The sequence below is a fragment of the Peromyscus eremicus genome, chromosome 19 (genome assembly GCF_949786415.1).
Source record: "Peromyscus eremicus chromosome 19, PerEre_H2_v1, whole genome shotgun sequence".
Taxonomy (NCBI): domain Eukaryota; kingdom Metazoa; phylum Chordata; class Mammalia; order Rodentia; family Cricetidae; genus Peromyscus; species Peromyscus eremicus.
Window position 1 is genome coordinate 51967939 of NC_081435.1, and position 23824 is coordinate 51991762.

Consider the following 23824-nt stretch of genomic DNA (forward strand, 5'->3'; position numbering starts at 1 on the left):
CAGACATCTTTTATGTAAATGACTATAATAATGAAGAAGATAATGATGATGATGATGGGTGCTGGACAATTGGTTCAGTGGTTAAGAGCACTGACTGATCTTCCAGAGGACCCAGGTTCAATTACCAGAACCCACATGGCAGCTCACAATTTTCTGTAACCCCAGTCACAGGGGATCCGATGCTCTCTTCTGGCTTCCAGAGGCACCAGGCACACAAGTGGTGTAAACACATGTAGGCAAAATATTCATACACATAAAATAAAATTTTTAAATAAAATTTTAAAAATTTAAGGTAATGATACCAGAGATGATATCATCCACTGAAACATCCCCCCAAGTTTCTGAAGCCTGTATCCCAAAAGAAAGAGAAGGATTGGAAGAGGACAAATTCTTCTGAAAGCACTTTTAAATTTGCTCTCCAGAAACTACTCTCCATGAAGATTGGCTTTGCTTTGTACCCCACGATGTAGGCCTGAACTTGATCTGACTCAGTGAGCTTCCTCGCCACCTGGCAAAGGGGTGAGAAAGACAGAAATACACACACAAACACAGAGATAGACAGATGGATGGACAGAGACAGAGAGAAAGAGATAGAGTGAGAGAGACAGAGTTGACCGAGAGAGGAAGAAAGTTTTTTTTTAATCACAAAACAAATGAAATATGAGGACAGAACAGTCGGTGCCAAACAAGTGATGCACACAAGACCCAGCACAGAGAGAAGAGCCGGTCGAGAACAATGGGGCAGGGCAGAAATCTGGGCTTTAGCAACTTAGGCCTCCATTCAAACTCCTCCTTTCCCTAGAGTTCACTGGAGGGTGTTTGTGGTGCTCACAGAGCCCTCTGGTGATCCAGATCTGACAGATGAAGCATAGCTTCTTGTCCATGTTTGGTGCATTTGGGCAGTTCAGCGAACATCCATGAGAATTCAAGGCAGTGACCCCTGCGGTCACCTCACACAGGTCTGACCACGAAGGTCTCACTGAATGATAGTTCATGCTCAGAGAACTTCCTTCTTTCTGTATCAGTCCCTGACCTACAGCTCCCACTTCTGAGGTGTGAAGCCTCATTTCCCTCTCTCTTCCTCTCTCTCCCTCTCTGGAGGCCTTGAGTGCACTGAGCTTGAAAACGTTGGAACCGTTGAAGAGAAGCAGGGCTCAAAAGAGTTGAGCCACAGCCCTCAGCTATTACTCTTAGAAAAGTTCCTCCTGAAAGTATCCCAAGAGATGGACCCTTTCCTCCCCACGTTGCTTTTGGCCATGGTGGTTTACCACAGCAATGGAAAAGCTAACTAAGATGCTACCAAAAGCAGTCTACAGATTCAGCGCAATCTCTACCAAAATTCCAACGCAAGTCTTCACAGAAATTGAAAAATGATTCTAAATTTCATATGGAAACACAAATAAACCAGCATGGCCAAAATAATCATTAATAACAACCCCCCAAAAAACAACAACAAATACCCTCCTGGAGGTATCACCGTCACAGATTTCATGTTATACTATAGAACTATAGTAGTGAAAACAGCATCGTACCAGCACAATAATGGGGAGACAATGCCCCTGCTAGATACCACAAGCTATCAAACAAAAAGTCAATGCCAGGAATGGGTTACTTCTTTTGGAATCATTAGGAAATAAGGTCATATAGACAAATATTATAGGCTACTGACAATGCTCTTGGTTACAAATACTATATGATACTGACAATACTCTTGGTTACCCTTCAGAACTTGATAGTAAGACCCATTGCTGAAGAGACCACATACTTGAGTCATAGAACATGGAGATATCAGGTAGGTACTTACCTGAAAGCTTCATCCCTACTGGCTAGCTTTTATAGATCTGGAAGGTATTATACAAGCCACTAGAGAAGGAAAATAATCATAATTACTACTCAACTGTGAACCCTGAGAGCTATAGTAATGACTGACCTGGCAAGATATATCCACTGGTCCAATTGTGGTATGAGTGTTATGGGAGTAACCAAACACATTCTGGTTTGTTCTGAGACCTGCTCCACAAGATGGATGGAAGCCATACTTGGCACTGTTACTGGGACCAAGAACCTGTGGCTAGACAGGTCAAAGATCCTAGAGGACAGCCTACTATTATTCTTCTTCTAAATTGACATAGTATTAAACCAACTCCTAATGATTTATCTTCATATCTATAGATTAATACATCTCTCAACCCTCATTAGAAAAACTTCTATTTGCAGTTAATGATGATTGACATGGAGACCCACAACTGTCCAAGATGTAAAAATAAAGGACTGTGAAATACCCAGCCCTAAATGGAGTGTATATAGTGAGTCTCCTCCTTCCAAGGCTCGGGAATCATCTCAGAAAACAGGGTGGAAAGAGTTTTAAAGCCAGAGTAATGCATGGCTACAAGGAAAGACTATCTTCTGGACACAGCAGGGTAGCTGCACATAGGAACGCACAGTTGTTGTGACATTACCCGTAAGACCTGTGCAAGCCCATGCCAGACCAAACCCCTCGTGAAGAGGAGAGTTGGGCATGAATTTCCTCCCCTTCTTGAGGAGCCTTTTGTCTGGGAGAGGGGAAGTCAGTTTCCTCTAAAAGTAGAGCCCCCCATAAGTCAACCATGCTCCAGTGGAAGACCACGTATCTAGGATATTTGGGCAGCACAAATTTGTCTTGATGGATTTAACTTTTTTAAAGGGGCACAAACTTAAATGGGTAGAGAAGGGAGTGGACCTGGAAAAAGCTGAGGGGGTAGATATGATCAAAACACATTGTACAAAATTCTCGAAGAACTAATAAAATGTTTTTAAAGAATATGGAATCATCCTAGTGGGGCCAATGTGTTAAGAGTTGCTGGAGGAGGAAATGCATGTTGGGGAGTCTGCCAACACTGCCTATCCCAGGTGCTGGTCAGGAGTGAGGATCTGCTCTAAGGTCTTAACCACAAGTTTGCAAAAGCTCTGGACAACCAGATTTCAGTGTAGTGATCCAGTTGTGAAACTCAAAATGCAAAGAGTGCTGAGCCTTAAGTCCTAAGCATTGGGAAGACAGACAACTGATGAAAACAGAGAGGGCAGTAGATATTAGGAGCAGGAAGGAAGTTGCTTAGAGATAGCAGTAATGAAATGTGGATCAAAATGAACACTTAAACATGCCCAGTGATGAGTGCATCACAGACGCTCACCCGCTACATTTGTTCAGTTACCTCTGAGAGCTACTGCTAGTTCTCTAAACTAGTAAAGTTTAGAAGCAGGCATGGAAAGGGTGGGTAGCTTTTTGTACCTGGTCATCACTGTGTTCACTCACTGGTCCTTAGTGAAGTTGACCCCAAACACAACCTGATAACTTAATCTGTGTTCCGTTCTTAATCCTAAGGAAAACAAAAATTTTTTTTCAAAAAGATAGACTAAGGTTCCCAGATATTAAACTACTGATAAGAAATTCATATGGAAGAGAGAGCAAATACAATGGATAAGGGAAATAAGAATAATCAAATACATGTGCTACAAGGTCATTAACTGATTTTAGCCTGGTCATTAGGATTCTGGTTAGAAGGTACAATAAGAAAGGAAGAGACATCAAGCATGATGACATGTGCCTTTAGTCCTAGCACTCAGGAGACAGGGTCAGTCAGATCTGTGAGTTCCAGGTCAGCCTGGTCTACATTGTAAGTTCCAGGACAGCCGTGGCCACATAGAGACTCTGTCTCAAAAGAGGAGGACGATGACGACGACGACGACGACGACGACGACGACGACGAAGGAAAGAAGCCAGGCATATTAGTGCATGGTAAAGCAGGAGGATTTACCAGGCCAAGGCCACACTGAGCTACATAGAGAGCCCCTGTCTCAAAAGGAAGAATTGAGAGGAGCAATGGAGGCAGTCATTGAGACAAGAAGCAAATGAAAATATTTTTAAGACAAGAAATATTAATACTTTTAACATTGATATGATTATGGATAGACAGAGTCTCAAGTTGGGAAAAAACTTAATTTCGCTAAATGATTTATGGGGCCTGAAAGTATGAATCTAGCAAGTTATCGGTGCCCAAGCAAGCAGGTTCAGAGGATGCTCCTGTATAGTTACCAGTCAATTCTCTCCAAGTCTTCCCTCCGTGTTCCAAAGAGAACTGCAAGCCTATAGCAACAACTGGCCATGAGGTGTGTGGACACACCCTGGCCCAGCCACTGCCCAGAATACAGTCTACTACTCTATCAGGGGCCACAGGCACAGGAGGGTCAGCTAAGCGGAAAGATCACAATATAAGGAAGGAGAATCGAAAAGGAGATTCAAGGCTGATAAAGTTGAGGCTCACAGAAGTAGACATGTGGATGCCAACATCTTTTTTTTACATTTATTTAAGAAATTTTTTAAAATTCATTTTACATACCAACCACAGATTCCCCTCTCATCCCTCCTCCCACTCCCCCCACCAGCTTTCCCCCTCAACCCACCCCCTCCCCCTCCCCCAAAAGGGTAAGGCCTCCCATAGGTAGTCAGAAAAGCTTGATACATTCAGTTGAGGCAGGACCAAGCCCCTACCCCCCGGGATGCTAACATTTAAAAGAGCTCTGTGGAGCTAGAGCAGTGGCTCACTGGTTAAGAGCAGTGGCTGCTCCTCCAGAGGACTGAGGTTCAATTCCCAGCACCCACATGGCAGATCGCAACCCTCTGTAACTCCAGTCCTGGAAGATCTGATGTCTTCTTCTGGCTTCCACGGGCACTGCACACACATGGTACACAGACATACAGGTAGGCTAAACACTCATAGACATAAATTTAGTTTAATTTAATTTCAAAACAGAAGAGTTATGCTGTAGGAAGAAATAAACTGGTGTGATCAGTTTTGGATGGCCTGTGTTTAAGATGACGGTACAACTAAAAGATGCTGTTGGACAGAAAGGTCCGGAGTAGAGGCCAGGACTTCACGGAAGTGAGAATTGGTCACTGCGATGTGATCACCCACTTATTGAACATGTGCATGTTACTGTGGTAGTTCCTGAAGATGTGGCCTCTGCTCAGCACAGCTTACACTCCACTGTCCAAGCCTTTTACGGAAATGAACCTTTTTCACAAGGACCTCACTAGTTCCCTCTTCTTTGTCTGACTCTTTAGTACAAAGAGCAAGGCTGAGGGCCTGAAGATGAAGCTAAATCAATAGAGTGTTTGCCTAGCATGCACTACAGAGTTGCACTCAGCATAGAATAAACTAGGATGCTAATGTGCGTCTCTAATCCCAGTGCAGAGGAAGTAGAGGCAGGAGCTTCAGTGGTTCAAAAATCATCCTTGTCTACACAGTGAATCAAAGGCCAACCTGGGACATGAGATCCTTCCTCAAAAAAATTAAAAACAAATTAAAAAATAATGAACAAAGAAGAAGGATGAGTTGGGGAAAAAATAAACCAGGTGTGGTGGTACATGCCTTTAATCCCAGGAAAAGACAGGAAGATCTCTGTGAGTTCGAGGCCAGCCTGGTCTACATAGCAAGCTCCAGAACAACCAGGACTACATAGAGAGACCCTGTCAGGGAAAAGAAAAAGAGGTAGGCAAAGAGATAAGAAAGGGAAAATGTCATCAGAGAATCAGCTGGGTGCCATTTCCTAGAAGCCAAAAGAAGAGTGAATTTAACAAAGACATTAGTGTCAAATCTCCCAGGCTCTCACCTGGGGAAAAATCATAGGCTTTAACATTAGAGCTGCCACTGATGAGCTTCTAACAGGGCTTCTATCTCTACTGAGCATCTAAATCACCAAAAGCACACAGATATTTAGGAAATGTCCCCAGCAACTGGCTCAGTTGACCTGGTGCTGTGATGTGGGCTTATGTGCACTTTTTCACTGGCCTGGGTTCGTTGCAGGTAGAATTGAGAACTACTTTAAAGAAAAAAGAGTTGTGCCATCCTTCAGTTGTGGCATCATCTTAAACCCAGGCCATTCCAAAAGAGCAAAGCATCTGTTTGGTAGACCAGTTAGATATACCACAGTGTGTACAGATTTCAAAGCATCATGGCATACAGAATAAATGCATGCCAGTTTTATTCATCAACTTAAAAATTAATTGGAGGAAGTTTGAGATATTTGTTAAAAGCCAGCAGTTCTGGAAGAGTAGTAGAGAACAGAGAAGAAACAGAGAGAGGAGTTTTTCAGTAGAGACACTAGCAGTCTTAACATTGGGGATGAATGTTTAGCCCGACTCCCGTCTTACTGTGTGATTTAACCTTTTTGTGTCTTATCTGTGAAATCAGGATGAAAATGCTTGCTGTGCCCAGCTCACAGTTTCCTTGGGAGGTCAAGATGGGATAATAGATGTGAGAGCACTTTGAAAAAAAAAAAGGATTGAAGTGCTATAAAAATGTAAGATTTATATAGCTGTCAGTTTCTTTTCCCCAAAGATGGCCCTAAAGATAGTGATTATCAACTGTAAAGACCTGCGAGGAGCCAGCATCCCCTTCCACACTGAACTCACAAAGACAGGATCCTTTGATAAGTGCTCACAGCTACTATCTGAAGGTCTAATGCTGTTTGCAACTCTGGCTTTTTCACAGCTAGCCTTGTACCCAATCTATAATAGATGCAGTTTCCAGCGTCTTGCAAATCCTGTTTAAAATTGCTAAATAGACCAGCCGTCTAACATGAAACTAAAAAGAGTAAAAGTGTTACTGCTGGAAAAGTTGAAAAACACACGTTTAATGTTGTGTGGCTCTCATTTAGTTGTCAGTGTTGTGCTTATAGAGGAAAGGGAAGGCAGAGGACTGAGGGATATCTGTGAGAGAAGTCTAATTCCCCAGGTGGAAGATAAAGGAGCATCCCAGATCTGAGCCAAAAGCACCGTAAGAATTCAATGACTGCCCCGAGGTCTCTTTGAGTACCCAGATATGCCCACCTACACAACAGATACCAGGTTGGATCTGCAATAACCAGAGCAGAAGCGCTCTCAGTTACCTGGCCCCAGGTGAAGAGTAACACCTGCTGGGGTGGTTGTTGAGGCCTCACAGAGGCTCTCTTTAATCATACATGACTATAGATGCTCAGAGTTGGATTACGTCTTTCTTTTGTTTTCATGTCGTCCGTAGCTACAAAAATATTAGCAAATACAGTTCTTTGTCAAAGACACAGCATACCTAATGCTTGAATTTCTTTGTTACTTAATAATTAGTGTTCAGAGGGAAAAAAAATGGAAAGTTGGATCAAGTTTCAACTAGGAGTTAAGACAGGTGTCACGTAACCAGTGTGAGTACCTATGGGAAGATCAGTTACCTTCCCCAGTTGGCTGAGTCTACTCTACTCTAGTTACTATCAGGGAGAAGGCACTAATGCATTCTTGATGTGCCCACACCTCCTCTGCCCTTCTCAGACAGAAGTACAGAGCCCCAAGGCCAGCCATCCCTTCATCCTACACCACCTCCACAAGACTCTGGTCCTTTCCCACGTAAAATCATAAAGCAATAGGATCTTTGAAACAAAGCTATAGTGGATACTTCTCAGATTTTCATGGACATTCTCATCCATGTAAGAGTCACTTGTCTTGTTCATGGATCCTTAGGGGAAAGTTTTTTGTACAGAAGAAGGTGACCAGAGTCTCTCCAGGCACTCCATCCTTGGCTTCTTACCTAAGGGAAAGCATCCACATTGGAGAAGCATCTTTCACATTCCAGTGTATGCAGTTCAGGCTTCTCACAGGGAAAGCAACCAAGCTTGGTGCAAAAGGAATAATTTTGTAGTCATTCTAGAACTAAGGAGGTACAGGTGAGGAACTCAGGAGTTCAAGGTCATTAGCTATACAGAGAGTTGGAGCCAAGCCACATGAAACTCTGCTTAAAAATAAGTAAATAAATAAATGTTTGAATAGTTGCTGGGACCTTAAACAAGCTAGCTAATCTCCATGAATGTCTTTCCCCATCTATGAAAAGTAATTAAAAAAAATATCTTTTTAAACATCACTATAAATGCAATGGCAAGACCATCAAATAGAAGATTTGCCTTGCTATTACTGAGACTGAATATCTCAATATAAGGAAGTGAGGTGGTCTCTGACCTCTGTGAGTCCCTTATGAGCAGAAGACAAGAAATTTCAGCAATAGGTATGTGCTGATCATGGTGACCCAAGCCCAAGGAAGAGGATGCTTAGCAGTTCATCTCCAACAATTCCTATTGTCTCCTTGGAGGAAGCAGCACTCATCAATAAACCAGTGAACAGCAGTGCACTTTTCAAAATTACATGGAAATTTTGCCACTTTTATACTGCTATAATAACAGGGAAACAAAATGGTTGTTTCTTTCTCCTGTTCTCAAAGACATGCTGTTGACAATTACAGTTTCAGAAGCACAAAGAAAAAGCAAAAAAACTCTCCAAAAACTCAAGATGAAAGGTAAAATTAGATTTCTTTTTACACCCCGCCCTCTCCCAGTCTCTTGGTAATACTTCAGCCACTTTAACGGTGGGAGATTTTCTATGCCCGTAGTCACTGTGATAAAGAGGCATAATAAACAACTGAATAGCTTAAGACTTAACTGTAAGATTATTTTTCAAGTAGCTTCTTCTCCAACTATAATAACTTAGCTTCCAAAAAAAGTAATCACTGCAAATATTTGAAAAGTCGAAACTCTGTGCAAGGGCCTGGGAGATTAACACAATTGAACATAATAGCCCCTTCCAAATCATTTCCCAGGGACTAGAAAGAAAAAAAAAACTTTTCAGCCTTAAGACAGCATTCCAAATATATTTTATTTATTCAATGAAGAAAGAAGACTGTGAAGTTCTTCTGTTCTTTTCAGAGAGACCCTTCTGAGCTTTAAGGGAAGCATTGTATAGAGGCACAAAAATGAGTGATTCCTCAGCTCCCAGAAAATGTAATCACTGGAAACGTCTGAAATGTCAAAATCTATGTAAAGGGTCTTTGTAGAGATACAGACAAAAAAAGTCTTAAAACAAGAGTCGTTTTCAATGGATCTCAACATTTACCTGTGTAAAGTGGGTATGTCTCACGTGCCTCAGATGGGTTGTATAGAGCATGTCTAGAGGACCAGTGGCTGACTGTCCCTAGGGAGGTCACTCAGACCCTGAGAGTGGGAGAAAGCTTTCCTGTCCATTGTCCATCCTTCCTTTATTGTATATATGTGCATGTATTAATGTTAACCTAATTTAGTGTAATTACTTAATTTCACTACCCATGGCCTCTTAGGCAGTTCAGACACAGCTCACACACTCCAAGGTGTGATCTACCTCTGTGCTCAGTCTAGAACACCAGCATTCTCCCTGGCCTGGCCTTCAGTGGTGGAGTCAGATGGTTCTCAGTTGCTTTCTGCATTGAGCTCTGAGCCTGGGCTGTTGGGTTGGTACTAACTGGTTGAACGGATAGAAGATTCTGTTTCCAGCCAATATCACAGGATGGTTAGCCCAAGTTCCAGCCCCACTCTGCTTTCTCCCAGCCCCAGAGCAGACCACAGAGGGAGAGAATTTTGGTCTTCTCTTGACTTCCTTCATCTTCCCACAATTGCTACCGTATCTATCTTCCCTCATGAGTCCGCAGATGCCATCACTAAGGCAGTTGACTCTCCTCCTCTGGACTCTGGGATCACAAATCCCTTCTGGAACACACTGACAGGCAAGTTTTTTTTTTTCTATCTGAGTTTTGGGCCTTCCTTTTTAAAATGGTGGAAAACATTACAGAAACTCCTGGGTTATAATAGGATTACATTCCTATAAACTCATTATACAATGAAATTATCATGGAGCTAAATGTATTTAAAGTGTTCATACACCTAACTGACCAAGCATTTTAGCCTAGTCTAGCCTACCTCAAGTGCACTCAGATTGCCTTCATTAGTCTCTATTTAGGTAAAATCCACCAATATGAAGCTTATTTTAGAATAATAAAATAGTGTCGACTATCTCCTGTGATTTATTGAATGTCTCAGCTGTTCACCCTATGACTGTGTGTTTGACTAGGAGCTGAGACTCTCACTCATCACAAAGGAAGGCTAGCCTCAGAAACAAATCAGAACTTCATACACCTTCCTGCTGAATCCACGTCACTCCCATGCCATTGTAAAGTTGAAACGTGTAAGTTGAACCAGGGTAAACTAGGGAGACCTTCTGTGTGTTCTCAAAGGAATGAACATAGATTGAACAAGGTCAATGATGGAAATGCCTAGTACCACACCCAACACACAATAAGTGAGACAGAAATGATAGATGAATCACCAGACCAATCATCTTCATCATCATGGATAGTAATAGAAAAAAAATGGTCTCTGTTTCTAGCTTCCCTGGACTGGTCAAACTTCTAACCCTCCATCTGTCCTAGGACTTACTTATAAACTGTGTGGTCTAGCAGAAGGTTGGGCTTCCCAGCTAGAGGGGTTTTGTACCTTGAGCAAATTGTAAAGCTCTGGCCTATGTTTTTGTCGGACATAGGGTCTTACCTTATAGCTCAAACTGCCCTCAAACCCATGATCCTCCTGCCTGAGCCTCCCAAGTGCAGAGATTATGGGAGTATGCTACCACATCTAGCTCTAAACCTCTTTCAAGATCCATTTTTTTTTCATTCGTGAGGTAAAGACAGTTGTATCTTCCTCATAGTAACTGGACAAATAAAAAGTGGTTGATGCTTAAGTGTTCTGAAAATCTTGTTCACTCCAAAGAGACTCATCTGCATCTTGGCCTCCATTAAGCCTTTGTTTTCCTGGATATACACTTTAGCTCAGCACAGCTGTTCATGCTGGCTCTGCCCTCTCTTACCATACCATTTCTGAGAACCTCACGCGTCTGTCCAAGCTCTATTCATCTGAGAGCTTTTGTGACACATTCTCTGACCTCAGTGACTTATCCTGCCAATGAATTCATACAGTGCTTATCTTCTATAGGGGAAAATAAGAGTTGAAAACTCAGAGGACCCCAAGAACCTTCCTCTGCAGCCATTGCTAGACTTATTGTTGGTTAAATCGGCACTGCTCGTGGCTGGCCGCCACCTGCAGCGGCCATGCCGGTGGAGGAGAGTGCTGATCGGAAGAATCACAAGCCATGGTTACCTTTTTAGAGCTTTATTGGGAGAGAGAGGGAGAGAGAGGGGACCGATGGAAGGAGAGAAAGAGCAGAAAGAGAAGAGGAACGCACAGAGGGCCCATCCGCTTTTTAGGCTCAGATGTCGTCGCAGGCTGGTGACGTAATTAAGGACAGAATCCTCACACTTATTAGAAACCAAGATGCCAGTCAGTAACAAGAAGAAAGAGTTCCAGTCACATGTTACAGAGAGCAGTTTCCCAGGAGACTCTTTCTGAGTCCCCTGCACTGTCATCTCTGTGGTGTCTGGGTATGGTCACTAGCCATCCAGGAAGTCAACTCCTCCATGCTCATTCAGGAGTAGTTCATAATGGAAGCATTTACTTGTTCATTGGCAAATAAAAACACACTGAGGCTTTGGCTGTGTTGACAGGCTAGAGAGCCACTGAGCATATCCAATGGGCATCTGCATGGACAGCAATATACACTGTCCCACAGTCCTGGTTCCAGCTGCATCTCCACCCACGCAGAGAAAACTACAGTCGTTGCTGTATGCAAGCTTTGCATGATTCTGAACAGCTCTGCTCTACAAAGGATACTTGTCAAGTTAGTGTGACCCCCCCTAAGCCCTTCACAATCTGACCCCAAATCCTTTTCTAGGCTCTTCTTTTGGGGTAACTGTCTCATATCTCTTGCTGTTCCCAAAGCCTACCATAATCTTTCCTGCCTTCCTCATCCCTTTATCTGGGGTGCCTTCCTGTTTGCTCTGGCTGGCCTGGAGTTCAATATGCTGACTAGGCTGGCCTCAAACTCACAGAGATCCACCGGCCTCTGCCTCTGCTAAGATTAAAGGTATGCACCACCACACCCAGCAGGGGGTCCCTTTTAAAACTCCTTTGCTAGGTGAATCCTACTTCCTCTTTAAAGAGCGTGGGCTGCTCTTCCAGAGGATTGGGGTTTTACTTCCAGAATCCACATAGCAGCTTATAACTGTCTGTAACTCCAGCCTCAGGGGATCTGACAACCTCTTCTGGCCTCCACAAACACTGCACACACATGGTACACATGATATGTACACATGCAGGCAAAACATTCATATATATAAAATAAAAAATAAAATTAAAAAAATCCAACCCAAGTGGTGACTGGTGAAGAACTCCACCAATTCTGTCTAGACACAGAGCAACATCCCATTTTCTCATGAGTTCACAGTTGTCCAGCTTTTCACAGAACATTTCTTCAAGCGTCCATCCTTCCCTACAAGATGGTCAGCATCATGAAATCATCCTATCAGGCATGACTATGAATAACCAATGCATTTTATTTAGTGAACTGATGAAAGGAAGCAGAAATGAATGAATGGATGGATGGATGGATGGATGGATGGATGGATGCTGATATTTATAATAAAAGTATCATCTTTTCAAGACTTTCCAATGACTTGGTGTCTGGAATTCACTCTTGGTGAAGAGACATGGAATAGTAAAGTCGTGTTTGCAAAATGTGGGCCAAGAGGAAGTAAATACTCTGCCTGAAGTAACAGCTCCCCTAGAAAAGTTTAAAACCAAAGTATGCTTCATTTTTTCTTTTTACCCCTTTACTTCCAAACAGAGATGATTTCCAAAGTGAAAATGTAAAACCTCGATGGGCCTTTTTTTTAAAAGTCTTAATTATTTTTAACTTAATAAATAAATAAACTTTTAACTTTAATAAATTTTTAACTTAAGCTGTAATCCTGTATCCAGAAGCTGTGGTTGTCCCCTGAAGTACCACCATCATGATTAGAAGGTTCATAGAATCTTGCTAAGCAGAAGTAATAGAACTGTTTACATTTTCTGTCTATAGGTGTTTATCTGTGTATATGTCTATAAACCACGTGTGTGCAGTGCCTGCAGAAGCCAGCAGGGGGGCCCTGGACCTGAATTACAGATAGTTGTGAGAGCCATGTGGGTTCTGGAAGTTGAACCTATGTCCCCCAGGAGAGCAACAAGTGCTCTTAACTGCTAAGCCATCTCTCCAGTCCCTAGAACAACGTTTAGAGGTATTTGTTTGTTTGTTGCTGGTTTTGTTTTTGTTTTTTGACACAGGGTCTCTCTACATAGTCCTAGCTGTCCTGGAGCTTTCACTATGTAGACCAAGCTGGCCTTGAACTCAAAGAGATGTGGTTGATATATTGTGCACAGCAATAAACTTATCTGGGGGTCAGAGAACAGAACAGCCATAATATTAAACATAGAGGTTAGGCAGTGGCACATACACACTTTTAATCCTAGCATTCCAGAGGCAGAGATCCATCTGGATCTCTGTGAGTTCAATGTCACACTGGAAATAGCCAGGCATGGTGACACATGCCTTTAATCCCAGGAAGTGATGGCAGGAGGCAGAATGGTATATAAGGCATGAGGACCAGGAACTAGAGCTGGTTAGGCTTTTGAGTAACAGTTCAGCTGAGATTCATTCTGGATGAAGACTGAGAGGCTTCCAGTCTGAGGAAACAGGATCAGCTGAGGAACTGGCAAGGTGAGGTGGATGTGGCTCGTTCTGCTTCTCTGATCTTCCAGCGGTCACCCCAATACCTGGCTCCGGATTTGGTTTTATTAATAAGACCATTTAAGATTCATGCTACAAAAAGATCCACCTGCCTCTGCCTCCCAAACACTGGGATTAAAGTCATGTGCCACCACACCTGGCACCTAAAACAACTTTTAAATCCAGACAGAGTGAATTGCTATCCTATGTCCCAGGAATGTTTCATTGAGGAAAAGGAAGTTTCTTGATCTTTGCTATTTTCTACAGGAAATCGCCTCTCTCCAGGTACATCCTTCCCTCTGCATTCTGTAACAGGACACTTTAGGGGTTAAAGAAAGATGTTAAAAACTTGCCCCATTTGTTTCACTCGTATTTAATAACTGCGATTCAGGCAAAGGTGTTTAATCTCCCTCTAATCCCTGGCGTGTTTTATCTTGGGTCTGCAAATGAACAGGCAGAAGCACAGAGAAGCTAGTAACTCAAATCATGTCACAGAGCACACAGATGCCAGAGGCAGCTGTGAAGTCAGACGTGGCCCTGGCCCCTCAGCCACCCCCCTAGGTCATGCCTCCCCGCATTCAATAAGTGTTTCTCCAGCATATGAAATTTTTGGATAGCTCCTTAGGTCATGGTCCTTTGGGCATTTTATACTCACACAATCCTCTCTTCTAAAAAAGACTTGAGTGATTATTTAGAATTCTGATTTATTCATCCTATTCAGGTGTCATGATTTCACTCTGAAATGCAACACTCTCCCCTCCCCTCCCCGGCCATACACACACAGTGCCTGGTTTTGAACTCTTGTCTATTTGAGGGGGCTGGAGAACCTTTAGGAGGCAGGCCTGGCTGATAGTCGTAGGTGTCTGAGGGCAGGACTTTGAAGATTACAGACTGTCTCTGATCTCAGTGTTCTTTGAATCCTGATCTGCATCAAAGCAAAGTACCTCTAAGGCAATGAACCTTAACAAGTCTTCCCCACCATGGTGGACTGAAACCTGAGCAGTATAAGCCTTTCCTTCCTCCAGCTGTTTCTGTCAGGCATTCTACTCATAACAACACAAGAGCAGCACACACCAAGCACACACTTTTCTAAAACTGTGTGTGTATGTGTTCATGTGGGTATAAGCACATATACATGCAAGTGATCATACATATATTGTTCGTGTGTATAAATTCCAGAGGTTGACATCAGGTATCCATCTTCAATCAAAGTTTTTGAGAAAGGCTCTCTTACTAAACCCAGAATTAACCCATTGGCTAAAATAGCTGGCCAATGAGCTCCAGCAATGCACCTACCCTCTTGTTTCCCTCTCTCCTTTCCTGTTTAGCAGGGCAGTGCCTACCTTTTATGTGAGTGCTAGAGATCTAGACTCAGGCCTTCCCGCTTGTGTGGAGGGCACTCTACCAACTGAGCCATCTCTTGAGCCCCTGAACCTTGAGTAACAAAAAACTTCACTTGGAAAAGATTATCTGTGTCTTCTTGACCCACATCCTCTTATTTCGGTGTAAACATCTTTAGTGGATACTAGGTGGCCACCTTTGTCATTGACAACAGAAGTATCCTATGTGTCACTGATCACAGCCAGACATGTACTTGATGAGAGAGTTTACCTGGTTTTCCATCATTTAACTAACATTCCCTCAAAATGAGACAGTACTGGAGGAGAAAACATGATCTTTGCTCTGCAGAAGCTCACAGCCTAAGAAGTTTCCCTTTTGGTAAATTTGTAGTCCCTAAGAAAGCACATACCATTAAGTGATCCCACCTTCATAAAGGCAAGAATCACAGCAAAGAAGTCTCTTGGAGAAATCTCAACTTGCTTTATGGAAAAGGCTCTTGTCTTAGTTAGGTTTTTATTGCTGAGAAGAAACACCATGACCACAGTAATTCTTATAAAGGAAAACATTTAATTGGGGCTCACTCCGAGGTTTAGTTCATTATTGCCACGGCAGGAAGTAAGGCAGCATGCAGGCCGACATGGTGCAGGAGAAGGAGCTGAGAGTTCTTACATCTGGATCTGCAGGCAACCGGAAGTAGTCTGAGACACTGGGCATGACTTGAGCACATATGAGATCTCAAAGCCTACCTCCACAGTGACACACTTCCTCCAACAAGACCACACCTACTCCAACAAGGCCACACCTCCTAACCGTGCCAATACCTTTTGGGGGCCATTTTCTTCCAAACCACCACAGCTCTCAGAGGCCAGCTTCTCACCCTAATCTTCTTTCAACAGTGCTTATTGGCCAGTACAGAGATGACCAAATCACAGGTAAAGCCAGAGTGGAAGAGAACATAATCCAACTGCAACAAGCAAAGCTAAGGAAATCAGTGAGCTACCTCTGAGCGCGACTTGAAAGCGGGTAGATTTGCGTTTCTAATGGATATTAAGATAGACAGCATGTGCATGTGATAAAACAATGTGATCAAGCAACGCAAAATGAATTTTCCTACCACCCCTCCCCCACTGTCAAGCCTCTTTAAACTTGGGTTTTGTGCTTATGTAATGGCCCTGACTTCTGGGCACCTTATCATAGACAGAAGGCTGGCCTAGGGGTGAGTTCCAAGAGTGAGCAATAGAGAGTCAATGCTGCCTAACTGTCCCAAGCCTGGTGCTAGGTGCATAGAGCAAGCACTGAGAGGCGAGCGAGGGACACAAAGTCAAGCCTTCCACACTTAAGGATCGCCGTGTAACTTTGCTAGGCAGTACCCATCCTTTATGGTTAAGTATACAGTAAGGAGCATGATGAGACGTTCTGGAGTGTTTTTAAATGTTCCCAACGCAGGCTGGCCAAGCTGCCATTTGGATCTTCCTTGCAGGGATGCTGCAGCAGGTGTTGCCTGTGGAACTCGGGGTGATGCCTGATAGAGATGAGAAAGCCTTTTAAACGTTTGCCTTCCTGGAAAAAAAAAAAAAATTCTCATTGCATCTCTGAGTACCCAGCTGGTGTTTATCCTCCACGGTAGCAAATCAGGTTATTTATCGTCCTATTTTATGATGTATTTTATAAAGTAATGAATGGTTCATTAAACTAAGTTTGGGCGTCAGTCTCCTGACAGCCGCCTACTCCACTGTACCCTTAGCGGGGGTCCTGGAGGCCGTTGGAGTGGGCTCCAGCCTCGCAGCCTCCTTTCTCCACCCCCACTTCCCCTTCTGCCCTCCGTCCCCCGCACTCCTCCTCCTGGTTATTTAGGAGATTAGAGTTCATTAATTAAATCCTGTGCTTAGATCGAACTGTAACACTATTCCAATCACATTTATCTTGCAGGCGGCAGCGGAGATGGCAACCTCGCTGGAAACGCGCGGGGGAGCCTGAGCCGGCAGCCGGAGACGCTCTGCTCGGCGTGCTCCATCGCCCCGCCGCCTCGCAGACCCTCCATCTTCCAGCTCAGTTCCGGGCCAGGCTAGCCCCTGCCCCCGGGGTGGGGTAGGGGGGGCGGCTCCCGCTTCTCCTGGGGCTCCAGGTCGTTCCCCACCCCCTGCCCTCCGCGACTCAACTGCCTGGGTCCCCCCCCCTCCCCCGCCACACACACTCACACGCGCCCGCGAGCACACACGCACGCACACACACACACACACACACACACTCACACGCCAGCAGGCTGCTGGCCGCTCAATGGACCGATTTCCCCGGTTTCCCTGAACCCAGCTTAGCCCGGGATGAGAAATTGCAAAATGGCCCGAGTCGCCAGTGTGCTAGGGCTGGTCATGCTCAGCGTGGCCCTGCTGATTTTATCGCTTATCAGCTACGTGTCCCTGAAAAAGGAGAACATCTTCACCACTCCCAAGTACGCCAGCCCGGGGGCGCCCCGAATGTACATGTTCCACGCGGGATTCCGGTGAGTGTGGGCCTCTGTCTGAGCGCCCTCGGGTATCTTGGGCCGGTGGTGTGTTTGGGGGACAGACAGAAAAGGGTGTTTGGGCTTCTCGGTAACTGCGTGGTCCTTTCACTCCTCTTTCTGCTTCTCCCTTCTTTCTCCACTTTATTTTTTAACCCAAAGCCCCTACAAGCCTTTGTCCTAATCGATGGGATTGGATTTCTCCTATTCTTCCTCTGCGTCCCCTCCCCCATCTCAAAACTGGGGTGTTGATGGTAGAGCAAGAGGCGGTGTTTGGAAGGCGGGAGGGGGTGTTGAACCCTGAGATGGCCAAGGCAAGAGGTGGGAGCCCTGGCTGTGCGCTAGCGGCGGGCTCGGAAGGCCTGGCTGGGGCGATTTAATGGCGCAGGCGCCAACTGCTCTCACACCCCTCCCCTCCTCCCTTTCTCATCTAATGATGCGCAGGTTTATTCTCTTGAAGCCCCTAGGGCTTTTTTCCTCGACCCTTCCCCCGCCGCCACCCGCCTCCTCCTTTCCTGGATTTCTGCAATTCCTCGGCCCCTGCGGGAAGCAAGCCTTATGCTGAGGGCCGCCCACCCTCGCCCGGTCGAAGTCACCGCGGGGCGCAGCCAGCTCCGGCACAGCTCATCTGGAGCCCCACCCCTACCTGTGCCCGCAAGGAGCTCTCCCCACACCGCTTCCAGATGGGCGGGGGTGCAACCACAAGCTGTACCCTGTGAGCCAAGCTGGGCCGGGGATGTGGAACCTGAAGAAGCCAGGCCTGGACAGAAGCGCCGGGCTGCAGGCAGCCTCTTGGGGTCTCCAGCTAAGGGCTGAGAGTGCAATCAGACTTGGGCTCGGGAAGGAAAAGGTTAAGGCTGGAAACCCACCCCCACCCCTTTCTCCGGAGTCTCGAATTTCCTCTGCCCTTTCTCCAAAAATCAATTCACCTGCCGGGCTGCGGTGGCTGGGTCCGGCCCGAGGAGGCTGCTGTCCGCGGTGCTGACTCAAAGTCCCCGCCGCGCCGCGGACAGCAGCCCTGCACCGGGCTTCGACCCTGGCTGTCTACGTGACCGCCATCTTTTTTACGGTCTCCCCTACAGCCGGAGGGCTGGACAATGAGGAAGAGTTCCCCCTTTTCTTCCTTTCTTCCGGGTGTGTGTAAAAGCAGAGAATGTGCCAAAGGAGAAGGGCTGTGCGGTGGGCCTGCCCGTGTGCCAGCTGCCCCCTCCGGTTGTTGCTGGAGCTGTCACTGCTCCGTGGGTTCCCTTGGCTGAGGCCAGCGCCTGTCTGAACTCATGCTCCTCTTTAGGTCACAGTTTGCGCTGAAGTTTCTAGACCCGTCATTTGTGCCCATTACGAATTCTCTCACCCATGAACTCCAAGAGAAACCTTCTAAGTGGACATTTAATCGGACTGCGTTTTTACATCAAAGGTAGGGTAGGAAGAGAGGTTGGTGGTGGTTGTTGTTGTTGCTCTTAATTTTGAAACTCAATAAAACATACAGCACAAAAACAAATCCAAAACCATCAAAAAGCAAGCAAGCAAACAAAGCTACAACTCATCTCACCCACCTGCAAGTGTATATGGGCTTTGTCCAATCCTAAATGCAAGCAGAGATAGTGAAAGGCCATTCCTCTCAAATGCTTGCAGTGAGTGCCTTCTAAAAAGGAAGAATCAGGATGGCCAGTATCCTTCCTAGTTTGGCCTTGACTGAACACCATGATGTAAAGTCTGGCTGCACCCAACTTGCCTTTTTTTTTTTTTTCAAAAGGGAAAAAAATGGTTAATTGCAAGCAGATGATCCCTTACTTAAAAAAAAAAGTAGTTATACAATCTTATTGAAACCTTATCACATCACTAGTGGAGATGCTGGGCCCAAATATATGTATGTAAACATGACTTTGGGTTTTGCCTTTGAAGCTTTAGTAACTGTAATAGCCTGTTTTTATTTATGAAGAAGTTTTGTCTTTATTGTTTGGTTTTGTTTTAGGTGGTAGAGAAGAACAAAATTAATTAAATCTCAGTGATTCTGGTCTCAGAACCATAGACTCCCCCCTCCCCTCCTCGCTGGGATTGTTATGCCACTAAATGCGATGTGAGCCATCTAGTGTATTCATTAGAGCTGTGAACACTTACTTTACAAACCAGTAAAGGAACTTTGTTTTTGCCCTGGCATTTATTGTCGCTGTACCTTTTGAAAAATTACAATCTACTAGCAGAATCAAAAGAAACACATGGTTTCAGAAAAAAAAAGTTTTTTTTAATTGATATAATCATAGGATTATGGTTACAGTTATTTAAGTATTTGTGCTTAATTATATACTAGTTTGTGGCCATTAATTCTAAACCATGGAAGTGCTTTTCAGCTTTGGCCTTTGGGATTTTCATCTAAATTTAATTTTGCAGACAATACAGACAGTTTTCAAGGTAGAAAACCTTACTCCAGTCACCCAAACACACCAAACACATCTCTAACTTGATTACAGTATTTTCCTATACTGAGCCAAGTCTCCCTGTCTACCAATCAAAGTAACACTACCTTCTCAAAACTTCCTGCCTTTCAATCCATTTCTTAGGAAATCTTTAATTAATTTTAGCATTATCATTTTAAGTTGTGTTTATAACCACTGTAAGAACTGTGTTGGGAACTGAAAACTGAAATGATTGTACCAGCCTTCATTGTCCTAGAATTTGATAATATTTCTTTTCACCCTGCTATGGTTTAAACAGAAGGCACTGGAGTTTGTTTGCTTTCTTGTAACTGGAGAATGTGAAGCAAAGTAGCATGTTGCTTGTCCCTCAACTATTTAAAGTACCTGAGACTTAAGAGAAGACAGTTATACAGAAAGCTCAATGTGAAATCAGCTGAAGTCAATTTTAACTATTACTTTTCTCTTGTGTTTTTTCAGGTTTCAATGGCTTAATTTTTTTATTAGCTATATCCTACTAAAGTGTAATTCCAAATAATCAAGCAGAAAAATAGATCCATGCTTCATTATTCAGCAGGCCTTAATGAGATTATCATCTCATTTCTACCTACTGCTCTTCCCATTTTCATATTTTAATAATAGATAGTACTGTACTATGTACTGACCCATATCTATTTATTAGACACCTGTAGTATTTTATATCCCTGAGCACTACACTCCAATAACAAACAAGTAGTCCTTAGTTACAAGCTCTAAGTCACCAATGTTTGTGCATTAATGTGAGCTCTTTGAGGCCTGTGTAAATTGTCTCCCTGTATTTTCTAACATAGTTTGGTATCTGCCTCCTCCTTAATCAAATACATTCTTTGAGTAGACCAGAATACCAAGAAATAGTGGCTAAACTGTACACTGAATTTACTAACATCCAAATATTCCATTCAGAACTTGACCAAAATATATTGCCATGCCTGTACATTATAAAAAAAACAGTCCTAACTTTGGAGCCCACAAATATGAATGTATACTCGTACTTATTGAATATGCTTAAGGTTCTTGTCTGAATTAAATAGAAGCATAAGATGGAAACTTGGTTCTTTTTGAATGGAATGAATTTAATGAATCTTTTTTTATTTTAGGCAAGAAATTCTTCAGCATGTCGATGTAATAAAAAATTTTTCTTTGACCAAGAATAGTGTTCGGATTGGACAACTGATGCATTATGACTATTCCAGCCATAAATATGTTTTCTCTATTAGCAATAACTTCCGCTCACTGCTCCCAGATGTGTCCCCCATTATGAATAAGCGTTATAATATTTGTGCCGTGGTTGGAAACAGTGGAATCTTGACAGGGAGTCAGTGTGGACAAGAAATAGATAAATCAGATTTTGTTTTTCGATGCAATTTTGCCCCTACGGAGGCTTTCCAAAAAGATGTTGGGAGGAAAACCAACCTCACAACCTTCAACCCCAGCATCCTGGAAAAATATTACAACAATCTTTTAACCATTCAAGACCGTAACAACTTCTTCCTCAGTTTAAAAAAGCTCGATGGGGCCATTCTTTGGATCCCTGCGTTTTTCTTCCACACTTCTGCAACCGTAACCAGAACATTAGTTGACTTTTTTGTTGAACACAGAGGTCAGTTAAAGGTCCAGTTGGCTTGGCCTGGAAATATAATGCAACATGTCAACAGGTGTGTATATTTTATTACATTTAACTCATACCCCACCAGATGGCAAATCAATATTGTAATCTCTTGGACATGGGAGCTATCTAGTTCACTAGACATTATGGTTGGTTTAGTTCTTGGGGAAAACTCTTATCTTTTTAATGAATGAATGGATTATTCTAGTTAAAAAGTTCAGTTTATTCCTAACTGGTAAGCAAGTGCTAAATGTTTATTCCTAACTTATAACCAAGTGCTAAATGAAAAGTCTGTTTGTCACTCACTCTTTTTTATTTTTCCTACCCCCCTCTTAGTCCACAGTCACAGAAATCAAAACTCAAGAACTCCCCTTGTACAAATAGGTATATCCTGGTAACACCAGTGGCTAAATTATACAATGCAATTTTTTAAAGAAAATAACACTTTAGAAAAGAAAAAGAAAAAAATGATAATTGGCTTTAAAATACCCTTTTTGTTTGGTGTTTAAGTGTTTGTAGATCTGCAGGACTAAGAACCCCCTGGATAAATCATAAATGGCATAATCTGCTTTTGTGATTAAATGTTTGCGTATTTAAGGAGCTCTATGCTGCGCCTTATGGCTTGACAGGGAGACTGGCTGGAGATTCAACGTTTTTATCTAATCCAGTAACTTTCTGTTCTGCTGTTTATAAAAATCAGAGTTTTAAAATACAGTATTACTATCTGGACTGTGCTTGAAAGATTCAATGTGGTGAGGGAGACGAGGACCAAGCATTTGATGTGTTTTTAACAACTTCTCAGATAACTCTAATATGCAGCCAGAAATGAGACAACCATCCAGGACATTTTTTAAGGAAAGATTAATTGTAGAACTCTTTTTCTTTGACTCATCTGAGCATTGCCTCAACTCCCAAGCCCTCCTATGTAAGGAACCCAGGCATCACACCAGAGCACAGGTCTTATTATAAGTTCAGACGGGTTCTAGAAGACCCAGTAACCAGATGTTCATGCTCTAATAGATATTCGCTTCCTGTTATTTCCTAAAATCTTTCAAATTTAAGATCTGTTTAGTTGAACTTCCATTGAAAGAGAACTCATGGTCTAGAAAATTGGTTTGTTTCCAAAATGAAGGGTAATTGTATTATTTATAGTCCAAACTAGGACCTTTTCTTTGAGAATATGCATGTGATGAGTAATTACAACAAGGGCAGCATACGTACTCTGGTATCATTCCCAAGAACGGAAGAGATAATGGAACTGGACCCCAAAGGTTAACAACTGAAATATAGCCCAATGTCACTACTGAAAATGGGGAGAGACCTGGGTCATCTACCAACCTATCCCTAATCTTTGACTTCACTGTTTTGCTCCATTCTGCTCCATTTTAATTCAATTTTATAACATTTTAAATCGTATCTAGAAGGGGACAGGCCAATGTAATGGGGCTAGTGTATCTATCCATGAAACCTAATCAGTCTAGACAAATCTAGCTCCCAGCCCTGGATATTAACTTACCTGACTGAGACCTTCAGCACCCACCAGTGAATCTGCATGTACTTATCATTCTCCAGGTACTGGAAAAACAAACACTTGTCACCCAAACGACTGAGCACAGGCATCCTTATGTACACTCTTGCATCTGCAGTCTGTGAAGAGATCCACTTGTATGGATTCTGGCCTTTTGGATTTGACCCCAACACAAGGGAAGATCTTCCATACCATTACTATGACAAAAAAGGAACCAAATTTACCACCAAGTGGCAGGAGTCTCACCAGCTGCCTGCTGAGTTTCAGCTGCTGTATCGGATGCATGGTGAAGGGCTCACCAAGCTCACTCTGTCACACTGTGCCTAAGAACTCCAAACGGAAAGTGCCAAATGGCTGTTTTAAAAGTGCCCCCCAAACCAAATTGAATAGTCTCCAGAATAGAACCCCAAAGACAATCTGGCAAAGCTGGTCTGCCACTTACACGGAAGGATGTCTTCTCTTCCTCCTCCACACTGCTCTTTAAATGGTCTTAGCAGATTTAGGACCAGTGCGTTGAAGCCACGTGAGTTAGACTTGATTGGTAAAGGTGATATTGCATTTGGAAGTACGCTGCACAGAGAATGGCTTGAAATAGTTGAACGTTTGTATTTTAATAATAAACTGACTCCCGTGTGGATGAGCTGTCGTCTCCTCCATGGCTGTCCTCTCTTGAGCCCTACTCCGATACAGTCCTCATAATCAGAGAGCTCTAGCCAGCTTCAGCAGGATCTCTTTTGCCAGGGGGGGTCAGAGTCTTCAAAAACAAAAAAATAAAAATCTGGTTTGCAGGTTGCATATCTTCTCTCTCTCTCTCTCTCTCTCTCTCTCTCTCTCTCTCTCTCTCTCTCTCTCTCTCTCTCTCCTTCCCTCCCACTCCCCCACC

The 23824-nt window shown here is 43.5% G+C and overlaps 1 protein-coding gene across 1 annotated transcript; it reads left to right on the forward strand.

Moving 5' to 3' along the window:
* The first annotated feature begins 1779 nt into the window (after positions 1–1779).
* Positions 1780–23268, forward strand: St8sia3 (ST8 alpha-N-acetyl-neuraminide alpha-2,8-sialyltransferase 3). The gene is given in 6 exon segments (XM_059246124.1): positions 1780–1792; positions 16836–17045; positions 17048–17357; positions 18649–18771; positions 20905–21462; positions 22986–23268. Coding segments are annotated over 6 exon segments (1497 nt in total).
* The last annotated feature ends 556 nt before the right edge of the window (positions 23269–23824 follow it).